The sequence below is a fragment of the Lottia gigantea genome (genome assembly GCF_000327385.1).
Source record: "Lottia gigantea unplaced genomic scaffold LOTGIsca_13, whole genome shotgun sequence".
NCBI lineage: Eukaryota > Metazoa > Mollusca > Gastropoda > Lottiidae > Lottia > Lottia gigantea.
This window is the reverse complement of record NW_008707425.1, coordinates 301046-319822: the sequence shown is the minus strand read 5'-3', so window position 1 is coordinate 319822 and position 18777 is coordinate 301046. Positions and strand designations below refer to the sequence as shown.

Sequence of the window (18777 nt, the reverse complement as noted above, 5' to 3'; positions counted from 1 at the left end):
TTTTTAGCATATCCTCTGTACATAGTAATGTGTATATATTTGAAATACCGGTATGCATTTACTATTTACTCTCGACAACAGACGCAAGCGATTGGTTTCACAGGCGCATTTGAGTCTGTAAGCCATTTATTGTTACCGTCTTCGTTCCAAGTCTATATCATTAAAACATTCGTTCTGTAAATGACACATAATAAAAGGTGAATTATTGTATCAATAGACGTTTTGTGGATTCTAGTCTTCTTAGGCTTTAGTGTGATCTACAAACAATTACGAAAACCATCTTTGTGTCATAACATATGATCGTCTTGGCATTTTTTCAAATACCTTGCAAAAAGACTTTTGTAAGAGGTCATCTAAGACAGCTTTCTCTCAAAATTCTGTAAGATCAATGGCAGCCCAATGCAAATCATTACGGAGTAATAGTCCAAAGTGTGAAAGTGAGTGTGAGGTTGTGTGAGTTCAGATATTGAAAAGAATGTGTAAATGTAATCCAGAATATGGAATTATCATCAAACTTATTTTAGTACAATCAGATTTGTTAGTAAAATATTCGAAATTTTTTAACATTTTTTTTCAATTCTTTAGACCTAGACATTTTAGATGTATATTATCTGTAAATTTGCCCGAATTCAAAGTTTGCAGGGTTTATATTTTTCGTTAAGTAAGTTATGTTATAAACTTTTGTAAAGCTTTGGTACAATGTTTTATGTTATTCAGCAAAAATTAAATTATTTTGATTATGTTAACCTGATTTTGTGACCCCTGCGTAAGTCTGTGTTAGTCTACCGAAATATTTGATGTATTTATTGACGGAGATAATTTATTTGATTACCTTCCATATTTTAGAGAACAGAAATGCATCGTCCATTAGACGTCCATTCTTCGATCTTATTATATTTTATACCAAACTTTGCTCATGCTCATTTTAATTTGACAAGGCAATTTCTTCCTTTTTACAAAGGGACATTTTCTTCTAAATTTTCCGTTTTAATAATTCACTGTCATTATTCTAAATTATGTATGTTTCCTTCGTACTTGATTTTGGAAATTTATAATTAAAAAAAAATTTGTTTTAATATAATTTTTATGATGTTACTAGTTTTAATTATTCAAATTCAAAATGAATAAAAATTCAGAAAAATCTGACAATAAATCTTTTTTAATAAAAAAAAATTGTGTGATGTTTTTTTTAACCCTTTGGTGAAGAATCCAGTCCAGGATTTAATGACTACTCAGTCCATAAAGTACATTGTCCAATCTATATGGAAGACTACTCGACCTTTTAATTTTTAAACGCGGATAATTCTGGACACACATTGATTTGAAGGCTTAAATTTTGACGGTGAGCTGTGAACACTATTACTGAATGGCTTAGCTAAAAAAAAAATCACGTTTCTGAGTCTATGTTATGATTGGTCAAAAACAAAATGGCGCACTTGTCCCAGAGAGTGTCCTTTTGTGCTTAAGATCTAACTATTATTATGATTACAAAATACTCATGTAAATTAAACCCAGTGGATAAATACATAAAACAATTTTGTTTCTGATGTTTATCTTGTCATTAATTGAAAGAATATTGTGAAGAAATGGGTAGGAAGAATATAACATTTTGTATGTTTACATGGCAAATTTCAACCCCACAAATAGACAAATTAAAGCTGGAAATTTTCCTCTGCAAAATTTTTTTTAGATAATTTTATCATTCTAAGACAAAAATTACTATTTTGAGGATGCTATTCAAATTTTCGTGAAAATAATCGAATTAGACTCGAAGGATTGAGGCACTGAATACAGCAAGACAACGAGGGCTTGATATTCCTCACGATGCAAGACTCGAGCGGGTAAAACTAAATTGTCTTCTTTCAAGTTTTAACTTAAAAGTTATAAATGTTAATTTTCTGAACATAATGACACTGTATGTTTCATAAATATGTCATTAATGTAGCACGGTAAACTATGTTTGTTGTTAAATTAAATCAACAAGGCGAATGACACATTTCAGTAACAAGACCTCATTATTTTTGTACCTCTACAATATACATTATATACAAATTATTAACATACCTTAAAGTTATGTGAAGAAAAACCATGCCTGTAAATGTGGGAGATTCATACACCTCTCCAATATCTAAGTTTTGTTAATCAAAATCAAGACCATTTACAAAAAATGAAATGAATGGAGTTTTACGTCCTACTTTTCTGCACCATGTGGGCTAATGGAGACGGGAAACGCCATGCAGGGTGCGATGAGGGAAATTTTGTCAGGACATCGCCATTAGCCTTCTCTTTTTCGATTTCCAACTGTCGAGGGATCTTTAACGTGCACATCCTGTAGCACACGGGTCTTCGGTTTATTGTCGCATCCGAACGACTAGATGGTTTTTCCATGTCAGCCCCTCTTACTGCATCACTGACAGGGGGAAACCGGGTTGAAAAATCCGAAGATATTATCTCGGCCTAGTCCAGGGATTGAACGCTTGAACCTTCAAGTTAGCGAGCAAACGTCTAACTCACTGAGCCACCGCGACCATTTGCAGAGCAATGCCAGCGTGTGCCTACCTCATCTCTGACTTTCTCATTATAATGTACATACGACGGGCTACGTTATAAAATCTATCAAAGCACGCTATTACATGAATAAATCAAGTACTAAAGATCCAAACTGCAAAACAAAACCCGGAATCCAAAAAACATATTGACGTCCCATTAGTAGCAGCTAATGAACTTTTCAAATGTGGAAATATAGCAATCATAAGTGAGTAATTATTTCATAATGAAAAGTAATATCAGTTGTCTTGAAGACTAACCATATTAAACAAATATTCCTGTTTTGATGGGTTTAAGGAACTCGTGTTCAGGATGGATGATAACTTCGACTTTAGAGACGTATGAATCCAAATAAGAACATCACTGTTTATTATAAAAAGGAAACTGCAATATATAACTATAAACTTTACCTCTTTGTACTTGTAATTTTGTGCATATTTTTTGTAACTAGAATGTCGACTTCCTTTCAATTTTTAAGAAACGACCCATTTTTTCTGGGTAGTGTTAACAACAACTATAAATAGATTATGTTAATCGCTGTGAATCAGTTGGTATGATATTGTTAATTACACGATAATGTCAAGTCCATTAAAAAATTCTCACTTTTCTTTTCTAAAATATAACCTACGGGCAGTATGTGAAATATTTAAATATAACAAAATTTGTGGTTGGTATGAAATACCTTATGACTCTTATGTACATTCAGTCTGTTTCTGTACTTAATTAAGTAAATACAGCACAGTACAGTAGATATCTGCATCAGGTATAATGAGACATTTTTCATAGAAAAATACGAGTCCAAATACAGTTAATTTACACGACAGATTAATTATTGCCACGTTGTCTCGGTAACTGTGGATGTGATTATTTATAAAGATAAATTTTGAAGCGCACTTTTCTTTGACAAGTACATAGTAGTGAATCCAGATAAGAAAATTACAATCCTATTTACGTTTATCATGTCCTTACACACATTGATTTGGTTAATTACCAAGAATTGCACTGGATGACATTAGCTTGTCCATCAAACGTGGTTTTCTATTCTGAGACATCTATATGCCCGATTTGGTCTCTTTCGTTTTTAAGGGATATTGTTTTCCGATACATTTTTTTCTTTTCCAACCTTGGTAATAAAAGGGATATTTTTTTTTTGCAATGGATCAGAATCAAGTTAATCTGGAAGTTCTTCTGTAATACAGGAAATCTGACGTTAAGTTGGATACTCCATGACGTTAACGTCATACTCTGCGATAGTTCAAGGGAGGCAACCTATATTATATATTTTATACACAGACTACAATCTATGGACATGTAAAATAGTAACTGTTTCCACTGACATAAAAAGCCGGCTCTAAGCCGGCTTTTTGTGTTTCCACTGACAAATTGCCGAACCGTTAGCGTTCGGGAACCGTAACGGTTCGGCAATTGAAGCTTTTCTCGCTCGGCAATTTATCGGGGGCCAAATGAAAGCCGGCTTTCGTTTACTCAGTGGAAACACAAAAAGCCGGCTTTTTCTCGTTCGGCGTACTTGTCTTTCCGGCAGCGCGCGCAACTTTAAAAATGGCAGCTTCCATAGCAAACGGATGGACAGACGAAGAGACTCTCTCCCTTTTAGAAATTTGGGGCAGAGAGGATATTCAAGCCTTGTTGGATGGAACCATCAGAGACAAAAAGGTCTACTTAAAAATAAGTAAAGAGTTTAACGATAGTCTTGTACATCGCGCGCTGTCAATAATGTGCGACTTTATGATCGAGACCAAAGTCGTTCGGAAACCAGAAAAACTCAGTGTAAACGCAACGTGTTCAGCATTAAAGCTAGCTCTAAGCTACCTTAGAGCTAGCTTTGCTTCACAATTGTCAGTGGAAACGCAGTTAGTGTAAAGGACATGAAATTGCGATTGATATGATTATGTTCATCAATATTAGTTAGTATACCAAAAAACATAATATAAAGATAGTGGACCACAGCCATATCCGCGGCATGCGGATGGTAAATATTCAAGATTTTGGGGCAAGGGCAATAACTAAAAATAGTTCAAAATCGAACTTGATCTTCGTTTTATGAATATGTCTACACATACCGAATTTTATTTGATTCCATCAAAAAGTCTAGTTTTTAGAGCGTCTACAAGCAAATGTTGACGGACGGACGAACGGACAGGGTGCCGACAATATATGTCCACATAGAGAGATGTGGGCGTATCAATTTGACGTGGCTATGCGATTAATGAATTATTTTTTTGCTTTCAGATGCTAATGAATATGTTTTACTCATTTCTTCCCAAAGAAGTGGCTGTAAAACGAGTAACATTCTAGAAATATCTGAAACAAGTTAAACTACTGCAATTGACAAAGTAACAAAGTAGTTCAAAATTATGCTCGTTTCAGAATATTTTCTAACGAGCAGGAAAATAAACTTGTTGAATACTTATAACAGTATCCAGAATGCAAAAAAAAAACAACTATTACCACCATAGGACGTGTTCCATTACTATGGTATTAATGAATCACAAATAGGATGAAACTACGTCAGATTGATTGACAACGCAGGTTTTTGAACAGCCATTCTGATATCAGAATAAAAAGTTCTGAATCTATAAGTCTTGGAAGAACGTCAAACTTAATTTTTACATAGATCTAGTGACAATTCTAAGGCATAATAAAATCAAACTCACTTAAACGATAATGTAGATGAGGCAGCTAATATAACAGTTACAGTCCATCTAAAATCAATACCAAAAGGGGGAGAATTGGGTTGTTTAGATTTCCTCAGAAGATCTGTGGTAATTCAGTGCCACCGTGTAGAACAATTACAAATTTCCAAGACAATTGCAGATACAAATGTACAAGTTCCATCCATTCTGCATTTCTAGAAGCTTCATACCATAACCAGAACATTGAATACAACATTAAGAAGGAACAACTATATTTTCCATACTTGGAAGTAGGAAGATTTTTTTTAACTTGATATTAGACAGAAAACACACTCTTGAACTCAGAGGTAAGAAGATTTTTTTAATTATGTGCTTAAAAATGTTAGAGAATATAAGTAAGGGTTAGGAAACAAGCCGAGATTTATGTTTCTCCGCCACCAACATTTCAATTTTCGAGAGGTTGGTGAGTGAAAATTACAAGAATGTTTTCTTGTTCAAACACCGCTTTTGGTTATATATAAAAATATTCAGTCCTAGTGATATCCATTTAAATTATATCATCGACGGATTGTCTCAGTCGGTTCAAGAATTTGAAGGTCTCAATGGCGGGATAAGGGCAGCAAGAAGAGTCAAAAGGACTGCCACGGCAAATGCAGATACATTGTGCCGGTGTCATCATTTCTGCTTAGCGTGATTTGTTACCTAAGTATTATTAAAGGAACAACTGTATCGGGTCACAAGGTTCAACAATTAGTATCTCAGCTGCTGGTAACCTGATCTCTTTCAAAATTATCACAGATAGTCTTCAAGATGTCGTTGTCCAACCCTGAAAATATGACAGCCATCCAATACTAATTGTACAAGCACTGCCCTGAACAAAAACGCATATCAGAAAATGCAATATCAAGGCAACTTACCTTTGTGCCTTCTATTTTCTTCTTTTTTGGAAACTCGATATATTTTACTTCTTGGAAGTTGGAAGTTGTCGGCACATTTAGTGCGAAGAGTTTTTAATAAAAGAACTTAACTTCAGTCAGTCGGGCAATATTTAATTCTATCGTAAAGATGGAAAACCACTAAACGAGTAATTCCAAACTCAGCAGATGAAATGGGAGGTATTTTAAAAGTATGTTATAATTGACAATATTTTATGAAAGTAGGCTTACTTGTGAATTGTAAATAATATCATTCATTATCAAAGTCAATATTGAACTTTTTTATTGATATTTATAATAATAAATATACATGTATTTTCTTAAAAAAAGAGGCAGATAGACCAAACGATGAAGATAACCGATACGGCAGCTGTGTGATTTGGCCAAGGGAATGTACTGGCTTTGACAAGAGAAAATTTATCGATTGTTTTCCTTAAAAGGAAGTTCAATCTGACAGATCATTGCTTCCTTGATGAATTTGAATTTCCGAAGAGGAATGGTTTGATTCCGTTTTAATCACTGGATGGAAAGCATACTTAAACATGGCAGTATAGATCTATCCTAATCAAATAACTTGGGTGTGTGGTTAATCGTCTCCCTTTAGTGTTGCATTTACTATCCTCTCACTAGTCGTTCCAAGGTGCAATACATTGATTTACTCATACCCCAATCAAGTTAATGACACAAATGGCCCAGAACCAGATCAAAGCTTTTATCAAGTAAAAGAAGCAGTACATAGTCAAAGAGAGCGAACACATTAAAAAAATAGTGTGGTAAAAGTCCAGTTAGTTTAATAGTGCCCTCTGTAAATTTGAACCAATCACCAATTAAAACAACTGACTTTTCGATTACTAGACAATCACTATAATATAATAATACATTGATACACTAAACTAAAGTGAAACAATTACATTTTATTTGGACAGACATATTCAAACGTTTTTGTACACATATAGGTTGACAAGTCGCCCTTATAGAGGGGGTGCATGTAACGTTGCATTGCCTACCATGTGTTTTGGTTAGCTTTTCCTTAAACGTTATACACAGGATACTGATTTTGATGTTCAAATGACTGCCACCAACGTAACAATTTCAGATTTGTTCGCGAGGTGAAATGCAGAGAATATCTTTCTGCAACACCGGGTTTGGATGTGGAATCCAAATTAACAGATTATTGTACTGATTTCCAAGAGTTTTCGTGAAGCCATTTTCCGAAACAGACCTCTTCATTTTGTCACGATATCAACAGGGCACACATTTCATTGCCCAAAAATGCACACGTACAATATTTGTGGTATTCCCCTTTGACAGTTTCCGGTGTTGTACACTTGATGTTTTGGATTACGATGTTATCGTCTTAATAACGGTATCGGGTCGTTGATTAGGTCGTTGTCATAGTAAATAAATATAATATACTAAAATATTACCATCAATGTGTATCTCTTAAACGGATGGGTTGCAAATCCAAGTTGCAGACCTGAAGTCTTCTGCCAATGCCATGATGCCAATTGTGTAAATTGGTCAATCTTACCTTTTCACGAGACCATTTCTTTTCCTACTTTTATCCCATTCGATATTTTATTTTCATATTGTTACCCCATTTAATTTTATTCTAAAACAATTGTATTTTCGCAATTTGTACTGTTACAGACTCAACGTTCAGAATATTCCTATTATTAACTATTAACAATAACATTCCCACTTAATATAACCACCGTTCTATATGAGTCATGCACACTGCACAATCTATGTACGCCCTTTTTCGCGTTGGTGATAAAACAGTCTTTGAGATATGACTAAGGCTACGATTGGTAATGTACCTACGACAAGAGTTACTGTTCCCATACTGAGTAAAGATATTGTGTACGTCTGTGTCAGATCGTAAAGCAGACCTGAAAGTGAAAAGAAACATCGCACAATTTACAGTATTTATATTGATGTATTTGTTTTAAGGCAAGATGATCATCCTTCACCCAAAATTGTTTATATTATTACATGCCAGGATCTAACACGTTTTTGAAAACTATCAGTCATCCACGTTTCATGTGTCAAAACGAGACTCGTCGGAACTAGAAAAGCTTGTAAGAATTTGATCAGAACATAAAGAAAAGAACGCGATAGTGCTGATACAGCCACCATGTACTGAAACGAACGCGGGATTTGAACCTTTCACAAACAAAATACCGACCTCAAGATTGCTCATCTCTAGACCCTTATTTGTCTTTGTCAAGACCACTACTCATTCAAACTCTTTATAATAAGATAGTGGACCACAGCCATATACGCCCACCACGGCATGCGGATGGTAAAAACGAAACATGCGTTTTGAGTTTCATCAAAATCGGTTGAAAACTAAGAGTAATAGCATATTCAAGATTTTTAGGCAAGGGCAATAGCTCTGATTCTAACGGTCGAAAATAGCTCAAATTCGAACTTGATCTTCGTTTCATGAATATGTATGCACATACCGAATTCCATTTCGTGTTTACGAGCAATTGATGTTGATAGAAGCACTTACTGTATAAAGGTTAAAGGGCGATAACTCCTCAAAACAGATGTAATCTTGAAAAAGCCTTAAATTTAACTAGAAGTAATCTAAACTTTCTCAAACCTTTCGATTTAGGTCCAATAACATCTACTTTAAATTTCATAAAAATCGGTTGAAAACTAAGAGAATAATAGCATATTCAAGATATTGGGGCAAGGGCCATAACTCTGCTTCTAACGGTCGAAAATAGCTCAAATTCGAACTTGATCTTCGTTTTATGAATATGCATACACATACCGAATTTCATTTGATTCCATCAAAAAATCCAGTTTTTAGAGCGTTTACAAGCAAATGTGGACGGACGGTGCCCACAATATACGTCCACATAGAGAGATGTGGGCGTATAAAAATTTAATTTGTACATACCGTATATTATCCCACCTACAGAGCTTGCGATGCCATTTATAGTGACATTGATACCAATACCTAATGGGTATACTTCTTTCCCCACCAGATCTAGAATAACTATACCCGCTATTGCGATCAAACCACCGTACGCTACACCAAAAGTAACCATAAACACCAAAGTTTCTGTATAGCTGTTCGTTACTCCCAATAAAATGATGGACGAACTTCCAAGCATCACTGAGACTGACAATAATACAGAGCTACTTATTCGTGGATGACGACTTACAATTCCACAAATGATGTTGCAAACTGTAGATGTAGTTGTTATAAGGAAAATGAAAAATATTCCGTCTCCTTGACGCTGAATCGCAAAGTCAAACAAGATAAACAGAAAACCATTGGTTTCCGCGAATGCTATAGATGTTACTAAACAAGTTATTATATAACGCGGATGACACACTTGCTTCAACTTCTCCACAAGTCTTTGATTAGTTTTTACATTGTTGGATGTACCAGATTTTGATTGGGTCGGTTTCAAGAAAGCCGTCATAAGACAAGCAAATATAACGGGTTGTAATGAAAGTCCAGCGATTATGAGAAAGGCACCTCTCCATCCGTAAGTGTTATGAAGATGATCACAGATAAACGGCATCACGCTTTGCCCAATCCCACCACCAGCGATGACAAATCCAAGAGCAATACTAGTTGATTTGGAACATGCTGCCGTGACGGCTATCATACCACTCAAATATACGCAGCACAACCCAAAGCCTAGAATAGAAACGAAGATTATGACATAGTGAACGCTTAATATCGGTTTATGTTTGTATTTTTCTTCAATTCACGTAAGTTACTTCACTAGATTATAACAGTCAATATAGTTGAAGATTCTGAACTATTTCCTTAGAGAAAATGTGCAGCCTGTATTTGAATATGGCGTTGCATGACATTTCGTCATCTTCATCTGGTAACACCTTAGGCAAACGTCGTTCACATTTATTTATATAGCATAGTGTTTGTTTCTTAAGGGAGGCTTAACCAACTATTGATGAATTTTGAAATTAAAATACCGAAATCAAGTATACGCTTCATAAAGATCTCCTGTACCATTATTACATCAGCATGATTTTACGATCTGCGGCACCGATTGGTCTGAACCACCTCATGTTACGCTTAATTAGAAACTCAAGCGTTATTGCGCATTCTCTGATCTGTTCACAACAGTTCGCCTTAAATGTTGACAGGATGACGCGAACATGGTTTTATTGTACTGCTCACCAGATATAACACCAATGGTACCTATCAAAACTGTTATATTAGGAGCGAAGAAGGCTGATAAGAAACCAATAGATGATAACAGAGATCCGACCACCATTGTCACTTTCAGGCCAACTTTTTCTGTCAACACACCAACAATAGTTCCTTAAATAGATGAAATATACAAAATGTCTTTCCAAAAAATTAACATGGTTTTCACTTTGCAGTCTATTTAGACCAAACTTTCGTTCCGTTCATTGTATTGGCTTTAATTTTAATACAGCCGATTCAGATAGCAGAACACAGTGATAATATCAATAATGGGGCATAAGGGCAAGCAAACTAAATGATGAAGACTAAATGTTTACAAAGTGATCTGAAAGGGGCGTGTCGGTTGTAGAGGGTCAATTCTGCCATGAACTATGACATTAATTTAGTTTGTGTTTCGCTTGTTCGGCGGTATTTACTTGTTTTAAATGGGATGATTATAAATTGATGCAAAAGATGTAAAATACCATTAACTAATTAAGACTTAATGACCGGCTTATCAGGCTGGCATATGAGATGCTCTTGTTTGATAACCAAAAACGTGCTTACCAGCTCCGAACAGAACACCTACATGTACAGACTGTATTAATGACGTCTTGGCACGACCTTCTTGAAACACTTCCAGCCATGCCGGTAAAAACGTTCCAAGAGAAAACGAAATACCAAGAGAAAAGAACATACACCAAAATGCGCTAAACACCACCACACATTGGCTTAACAGTTTTTCGTATCTGCTTCGTTTGAATATTGGTTCATCTATTTTCCTGTAAGAACAAATCACCAAAAATGTTCGTTCACTTGGTTCATGGTGAGCCCTATTACCAAGGATTAAAAACGTAATCTCCAGTAGTATCAGCTATTGTAAGTTGTGCCATTGTTGCTGAAATGTTTGTCGACATCCCAGTTTCTTCTCCCATGCAGCAAATCGTATTAAGTATAATATGCAATTCTGAATCCATGTAGATGTTGGTTTTACGACCAAATCTCAGTCACTTAATCTTCCTAAGTGGTTATACTCTCACAAGTTATTGAATCATTCACTGGTAATGTGTACTTACTTACTATCCACAATACCGTTGGTTCCATCTTCAGACACTAGTGGCTTGGATTCCAATTGATCGATTTCTTTTGATGCTTCCTCAATCTTACATACGTGATCTGTTGGCCCATCTTGTACAGGTTCCAAAGAACCGTTACTGTCCATATCTTAAAATTGAATCGATTTAAAGTTTAACCTTGGTTCTGATAAACAGCAGGTTTAGTGTAACTTAAAATTTAATGATTTTGTTACTTTAGCTGCCAACGTCAATAGTCATAAAAAAGTGTAAACTGATAGCTTATCTGGTAAGGTCAAAGACGCGCACTGTGAGATCAGTTAAATCAGCTGTAACCGATGTGTCTGTTTTTAAGCCAAACATTTGAACCAACTTGAAGGACAAGAGCCATAGCTCACAAATATCTTTTTCTATATATTGATGACTCCTGGTCAATGAATAATAACTTGGGAATTGAACTCTAAATCTACCCTTTCATAAATAATCATTTTTGGAAAAATATTCAGAAATTTTCGTCAAGATGTTATGAATTGATAGTCAGTCTAGAATCCACCTTTTGTCAATTGCCGAAATTGCAGGAAGCTTTGACTAGAGAACTCTGCAGACCTCTCCAATCTTTTAGAAACTGCCAGTTAGTCTGGCTTTCTGTTTGCATTTTGCTCCTTATACAGGCAGCTTAGCCTGAAGAATATTTACATGCAGAATGAATGATAGACCTCGTATGAATGAAACATCGTACGATCTCTAGCGTTTTTTAAACAGATAAGTAGTCTTTCCGTATCAACTTTGTCTGCAGTCCGATCCTTCCATTTTTTTTTCATTCATCTAGTTAGTGACTTTTTGGCACCTCTGTCCCCAAATTTCGTGCTTCTCTCACCAAGTGACAGATTCTTATGTAATATTGATTTTCAGTAGAAAACTAACGATCCAAATCGCAAAACGAAACCCCTCATTCAAAACACCATATTGACAATACTTGTGATGCACTTTTCATAATCAGTATAACATTAATCATAGTCACAAGATTATTCATATTTTCTAGTTCAAGGGAGGTAACTGATAAAAATATTATTTATATAATGTGGATCGAGTCTTCTAAACCATTTTCTGCTAATGATTGCATGTAGTCCGTGCTATATTAAGAAATTCTCTTTCTCCCTGCCTTTTTTTAAAACTTATTTTTGGTCAAGATTTGGAATTTGATGTTTCCTTTCAGATTTTGAGAGATTTTCATGCTTCAAGATGTTTTTAAAATAGTCGTTTTGCGTGCAGTGACAGTTAAGCTGATGTTGATAACATGTGTTAGTTTACTTTCAATTTGGCAAGCGTAAGATTTTCATGGCCATGATATATTTTGTCCAGAAGTTAAAAATGTCATAGGTTGAATTTCGTGAATTAATGAAACAAATGGTAAATGAATTACAGGTCTATGTCCATGTTAACAATTCAATTGAAGAACAAAAGTTACAAAACCCAGTAAATAAAATTATGAGGAATAAGAAGTAGGCTATATTAATCACAAATAAGGATGTGAATTCGATATGTAACACACAGGATCACTGTTTATTGTTCCATCAAGACAAGACACTTTCTCCATGTCAGCCATCCGACCTGCAACACAGACACCCTTCATTAGATCGGGATCAACCTACATGTATCGTATTTTAGATACGGCTTACCTTGAGTAACGTTAAACATCAGACAGTCCCATCATATATAACTGGGTTCATCTGCAATATGTAAACGGTATCTAATTATATGCCTTAACAAACAACCAGCTGTTAATAATTAGATATACACGTATTCAGTCATAAAAATAACCGACCATGATAACTGAATAAATTCAACACAATAAAGAGAAATGAATGGATTTTTACGTCCTACTTTTCTGTATCATGCAGAGTGAATTTTGACCGGACAGCGGCATTAGCCTGCTCTTTTTCGATTTCCAACTGTCGGGGGATCTTTAACGTGAACAGCCTGTGGCACACGGGGCATCGATTAGACGCTTTTTCCATGTCCGTCCCTCTTAACTTCATCACCGACAAGAAGAAACCGGGTTGAAAAATCCGGAAGTATTATGGATTGAATCCACAATAAATAGAGACAACCTGTATAAACTGTCATGTATAAGTTGCTAATAAATGTCGATTCACAAAAACTCGCCGAATACGTCACAGTAGTACAGAGGTCGGATAAGTCGCTTGCTTGGTTCAATTGGAAAGACCAGATCCAAATTTTGATGTAAAACAACCAAATTTTGATGTAAAACAACCTTGACTCGATTGGATGCGCACTCTAGCCATTGATCTTCAGTCGTTGTAGTAGTCGTTTACTCTTGGATTCTACAAATCTCAAAGTGAACTTGAGATTCCTCCTATCAAAGCTCCTTTAAACTATCCAACAAATACACTAAACATAACTTATATTACAGCCTGGTGTTACAACACAATAACCGTTGAAGAACGATGAAGATACATATGTTGTTTATTGGACCACGGTTGGAAATGAAAAAAAATATCTGTACTATACTGTGAATATTAATGCGACTTACGCAACTATGTAAGGTTTATGGCATAGTTGGATCGGCAGATAAAATAGAGATGTTTTTGTGGGACCTTGCAAAGTCCCAGTTTGTTATCGACACCTTCCTGTGCTTAGACTGGTAGTTGCAACAACCTTTCAACTATCATAGACCTTCTATATAGGCGACGATGTGCTTAAGTGTAAATTGGAAGATTTTTGCAAAACCGGAAGTGCCACAGTTCAACATGTGTAAAAAGTAGAAAAAAGGCTTTAGATGTCGCATTTTTAAGTCGATTTTCTTCGGGTTTCCGTTTTTACAATCTACCTGTAATATCTGACCTGATAGCACTTGAAAAATTACGAAATTCGAAAATTCGTAGCTCACTTTTTTCGATCAAATTTTTCAATTTTTTTGCAACTTTTTTGCTTTTGCATCGATTGATCTGAAATTTTAAATGCAAAGAGACTTTACTAATGTTAATAATATGGTAAAGTCAAATTGTGTACGTCATTTCTGCTTTTGAACAGGAAAGCGACTGATTTTTAAATCTACTTCCGGTTGAATAACTTTCGGTGTAATTTATGTAGGTCAATAAAATTTAGCTGATTTTTACCAAATGAAATTCTATGGCCGATTTTAAAATAAAATCCAGACCGGAAGTGATACTTCGGCCGCCATATTGAAAAAACACACTTTTGTAATTCGAAAAATGGGGCCGCTGTGAAGAAATGGGCGTGTATAATTTTGATGTGTATGTAATCTACAATCGATTGCCAACAAAAGCTAGGAAGCAGATTTTTGAATTTCGCTTTTCATTTTTTGCAACTTCCGGTTGAAGTTTTTGCAAGTTCTATCTACCTTGACCTTTGATGACCTTGACCTTTATAGAGTTAAAGGTCATTGACCTTGACTATCAGTTGATACTTTGACATTTGACCTCCGACTTGTACTTCCGGTTTAATAGCGTTCCGAAAACAGCCAAATTCGCAACTTTGGACTGATCTAGCATATGACCTAAATAACCTAAAGGGTCAATTTTTTGGATTCTTAATGTGCTTCCCATGCTCTTTCCAGTGATATATAACAATCGTACTTTTAAAGCAAAATTGAAATTCTTGATTTTTTCAAATTCGAGTGGTTTTTTACCATATTTATGTCTCTTTGAGCTTGGTGTATGTATATCTTATGATCTACTTGATGTAGAATTTTGAAATTTGGAACATAACTATATGTTGAATATGAATTCACTTATGACAAAAAAAGTTGAGGTGGGCGTGGCACATCCGGGTTGAATTACTAATTGTTTACATTTAGAGGAAGGTGCATATCTCGCATAGGATACATTTGTTCAAAAAGGGACTTTGCACACAATTACCTCATCCTTTTGGCTAGTTTGTGTTAACAACTCAGTTATTTCATTTATAGTTCCAAAAAAGGAACGGGTTTTAAAATTTCCATATTTTCAATTTTCGATTTTGACCTTTTTTGACTTTTGTTGACCTATATCTTTTGACCTGCATGATGTAGAAGCTTGACATTTTGAACATAGCATCACAATTTGAATATCAATTAACCTATGCAAAATAAATTGGTGGGCGTGGCACATCCAGGTTAAATTACTCATTATTGACTTTTTTAGCCAAAGACATAACTCGCAAAGAATACATTTGTTCAAAATGGAACTTTGCTCACAATTACGTCCTCCTTTGAGCCACTTTGTCTTAGAAGGTCAGTTAGTTCAGCTTTATAATTCAAAAAAAGGAACAGGTTTTGGAAATTCACAATTTTCAATTTTTGACCTTGACCTTTGATGACCTTGACCTTTATTGGGTCAAAGGTCATTGACCTTGGCTATCAGTTTATGTTTCATATTTGACCCGGTTTTATAGCTGTCCAAAAACAGCCAAATTCCCAAATTTGGACTGCTCTAGCTCGTGACCTAATTAACTTTGAGGATAATTTTTTGTGGATTCTGCATGTGCTCCTCGTGCTCTTTCCAGTGATATATAATGCAAAATTGAAATTTTTGAAATTTCGGGCGTGGCACATTAGGCTTAAATTACTTATTCTTTACATTTTTATCAGGGTATAACTTGTATAAAATACATTTGTTCAAAACAGGACCTTGCATACAATTACCTCACACCTTTGGCCATTTTGTGTGAAAAGATCAGTTGTTTCCGCTTCGTAGTTCAAAAAAGGGAACAGGGTTTAAATTTTGCATATTTTCAACTTTTGACCGTTACCATTGATGACCTTGATCTTTGTAGGATCGAAGGTCATTGACCTTGGCTAAAGATTAATACCTTCATATTTGATGTTCATCGTCAACTTTTGGTTTTATGTTTGTATTTTCAAAGTTTAATGACTCATATCCAGTGACGTTGACCTTAAATGACCTTCCCCTAACATGGTTAAAGGTCATTGACCTGGGAAATCTAATCATACTTTCATATTTTTTGTCTGGCTTCAACTTCCGCTTTCACAACCTTCCAAACAAGCGAAATTTTCGAAATTTTTTACTGCTTTAGCACGTGACCTAATTGGTTAAGAACGTTGATTTTTTCAGATTCTTTAGCAAATTGGCTCAAGAGCAAAGTCCCACTCAGTACCACGAGTGGTTCTAGTATTTATTTATTATTATACATGTATTTCACTCAATATGAAGTCCACTCCATATATTATCTCAGTAGTCTTTACAATTACATGTAATACATATACATCACAGAAAATATAGTAGTTTCATATCATCAATTTTAAAGCAGCATTGTCTAAAAAAAATAAACGTTTGAATTCACTGTATAAGGTCTTAGATCTCATAGAGAACATTACACAACTCGGGCCCACAAACGGTAATATAGCTTGCCTCTCAAGCAGTGCGTGGTTCGAGCCAGATCTAATTGGAGCTTTTAGTGCCTCTTTCGGATTTCTGAATGGACAGGCTTAGTGAAATAACATCTCCAGTCAACCTGAGTGTAGAACATTAGATAATAGAACATGTTACATTACCTCATAGCGAAATGCTTATTTTCCCCCTATAATCGTATTATACAACTATTCTCCTTCTCAAATCCTTGTTATATATATGGTTTGTCCGTAACGCCATCCATCTATGGGGTCAATTTCAGCACTTTAACAAGCACACGAATAAAATTCGAAATATGGTCCAGCGTATTATCAAACAACACTCTGTCAAATCAACTTTTTGATTTCTGGGTAAATTTCCCCTTCCCTTAATAAAGCACAGTTTGTTTCCAGAAATAAGAAAATAAATGACATAATCAACATGTTTCTAAGTCTGAGTCAAATGGCTATCGGACTTTGTGTCATGTAGATTAAATAGTAACCAGATATTATAAAATTGTTTATATAAATATAAATTTGAATGACAAGAGGTCAGAAAGGGCCATGTTGACTTATACATGATGAGAGCTTTATGATAGCTATAGACCATTTACCCATAATATAGGCACTGCTGTTGTCTCAATCGTGGGTAATATACCACTTTATCCTACATTTAATAAATTTAATGACAGGGAGTTTCGTGTCCTACTTTTTGATCTTTATGCGACAGTTGATAGTTGATCAGAAGTTACGATTTCTTGCCAATGTGCTGACCTAAAAATATTCGTAGGAGACTAAAGCAAAAGTCTTTGGGAAGGCGTTATAACTTTTTTGTATAGAACATGTACTGGTTTCATTGGCACGAAATTTCGAGAATTTGTTCTTCGAAGTGTCTTTGCGGGGATGGAACGTCGTGGATTTCTATTTTTTCAAATTCCCGTATCTTACATCAATTTCACATCTATACTAATTAGCTATTTGTTTTAATACCTATTATTACTGAAAACACGTTTTTGTAAACCCATTTTATTCTATATGACCGCACTTATGAATATTGTCACCATGACCCAAATATATTGATATATGAAGTATATGCATGTGTGTACTTCAAACAATTCAAATAGCGCCTGGAAAATTTTGAGTAATTTATTAGACCTAAAAAAAGGGTTTAAATGTCAGGATACCAATTGATACCTTTACAATGTCAATGTCAATGAACAAGTTAAACTTTAGTGACACCATACTTTAAGAAATGCTTCAACATGTACAAAAAAGTAACTTAATTTAGGTAACAATGCTACAGTTAACGATTGTCTTTACTATCTTGGTAACATTCACAAATGCAGAATTAATGACATTGGAGTATGTTATATTCTCGGTTAAAAGATATATAATTATCTCCGTTTCAAATTCGGGTAATTTGCCCAATAACGAAGAGATAATATGTTGGCTACCATTATTAAATATTTAAAATAAAAGGAGGGATGCTTATGCTTGACGTTAAAAATGATCTATAATAATTTAAGACATAATGGTACAAAGACAATGAACATAATTTGGCTTAATCTAAAACCACTGGTGACAATGATTAATAAGAGTGCTTTCCCTTTAATTGCAAATGAATGAAGAATATGCTTGCACGCCTTTATTAGGCTGCTATACAAATAATTTATCGCTAATATTAGAAGCACTTAAGATTTTCAAAAATGGTAACTGTGTTATGCAAACTGACAGAAAACTGACTTACGGAAACTGCTGAGAATTGCCTAAAGCTAAGATTCCATATACGCATCATGCGGATGCGTTATACGGACATAAATGGCCCTTGCGTATCCGTCTTGCGTCAAATATGATTCCATATGTGCGTTAAACGTATGCCTTATCTTTCTTTTGGCGCACAGACTTCTAGACAGATGCTTTGTTGCATAAAAAAGACAGGGAATCCCCACAAAATACGTCACATTTGGGAGATCTCCGCGCGGAAAGGCGTCCAGATGCGTCCATAATCGCTACA

The 18777-nt window shown here is 35.0% G+C and overlaps 1 protein-coding gene across 1 annotated transcript; it reads right to left on the bottom strand.

The window, feature by feature from the left end:
- Positions 1-7882: 7882 nt before the first annotated feature.
- Positions 7883-11541, bottom strand: LOTGIDRAFT_157086 (hypothetical protein; the record flags this gene model as incomplete). Its single annotated transcript, XM_009048867.1, has 5 exons — positions 7883-8028; positions 9051-9803; positions 10311-10454; positions 10887-11101; positions 11396-11541. The coding sequence occupies 5 exons, from the start codon at positions 11539-11541 to the stop codon at positions 7883-7885; spliced, it is 1404 nt and encodes a 467-aa protein (XP_009047115.1).
- Between the last annotated feature and the right edge of the window lie 7236 nt (positions 11542-18777).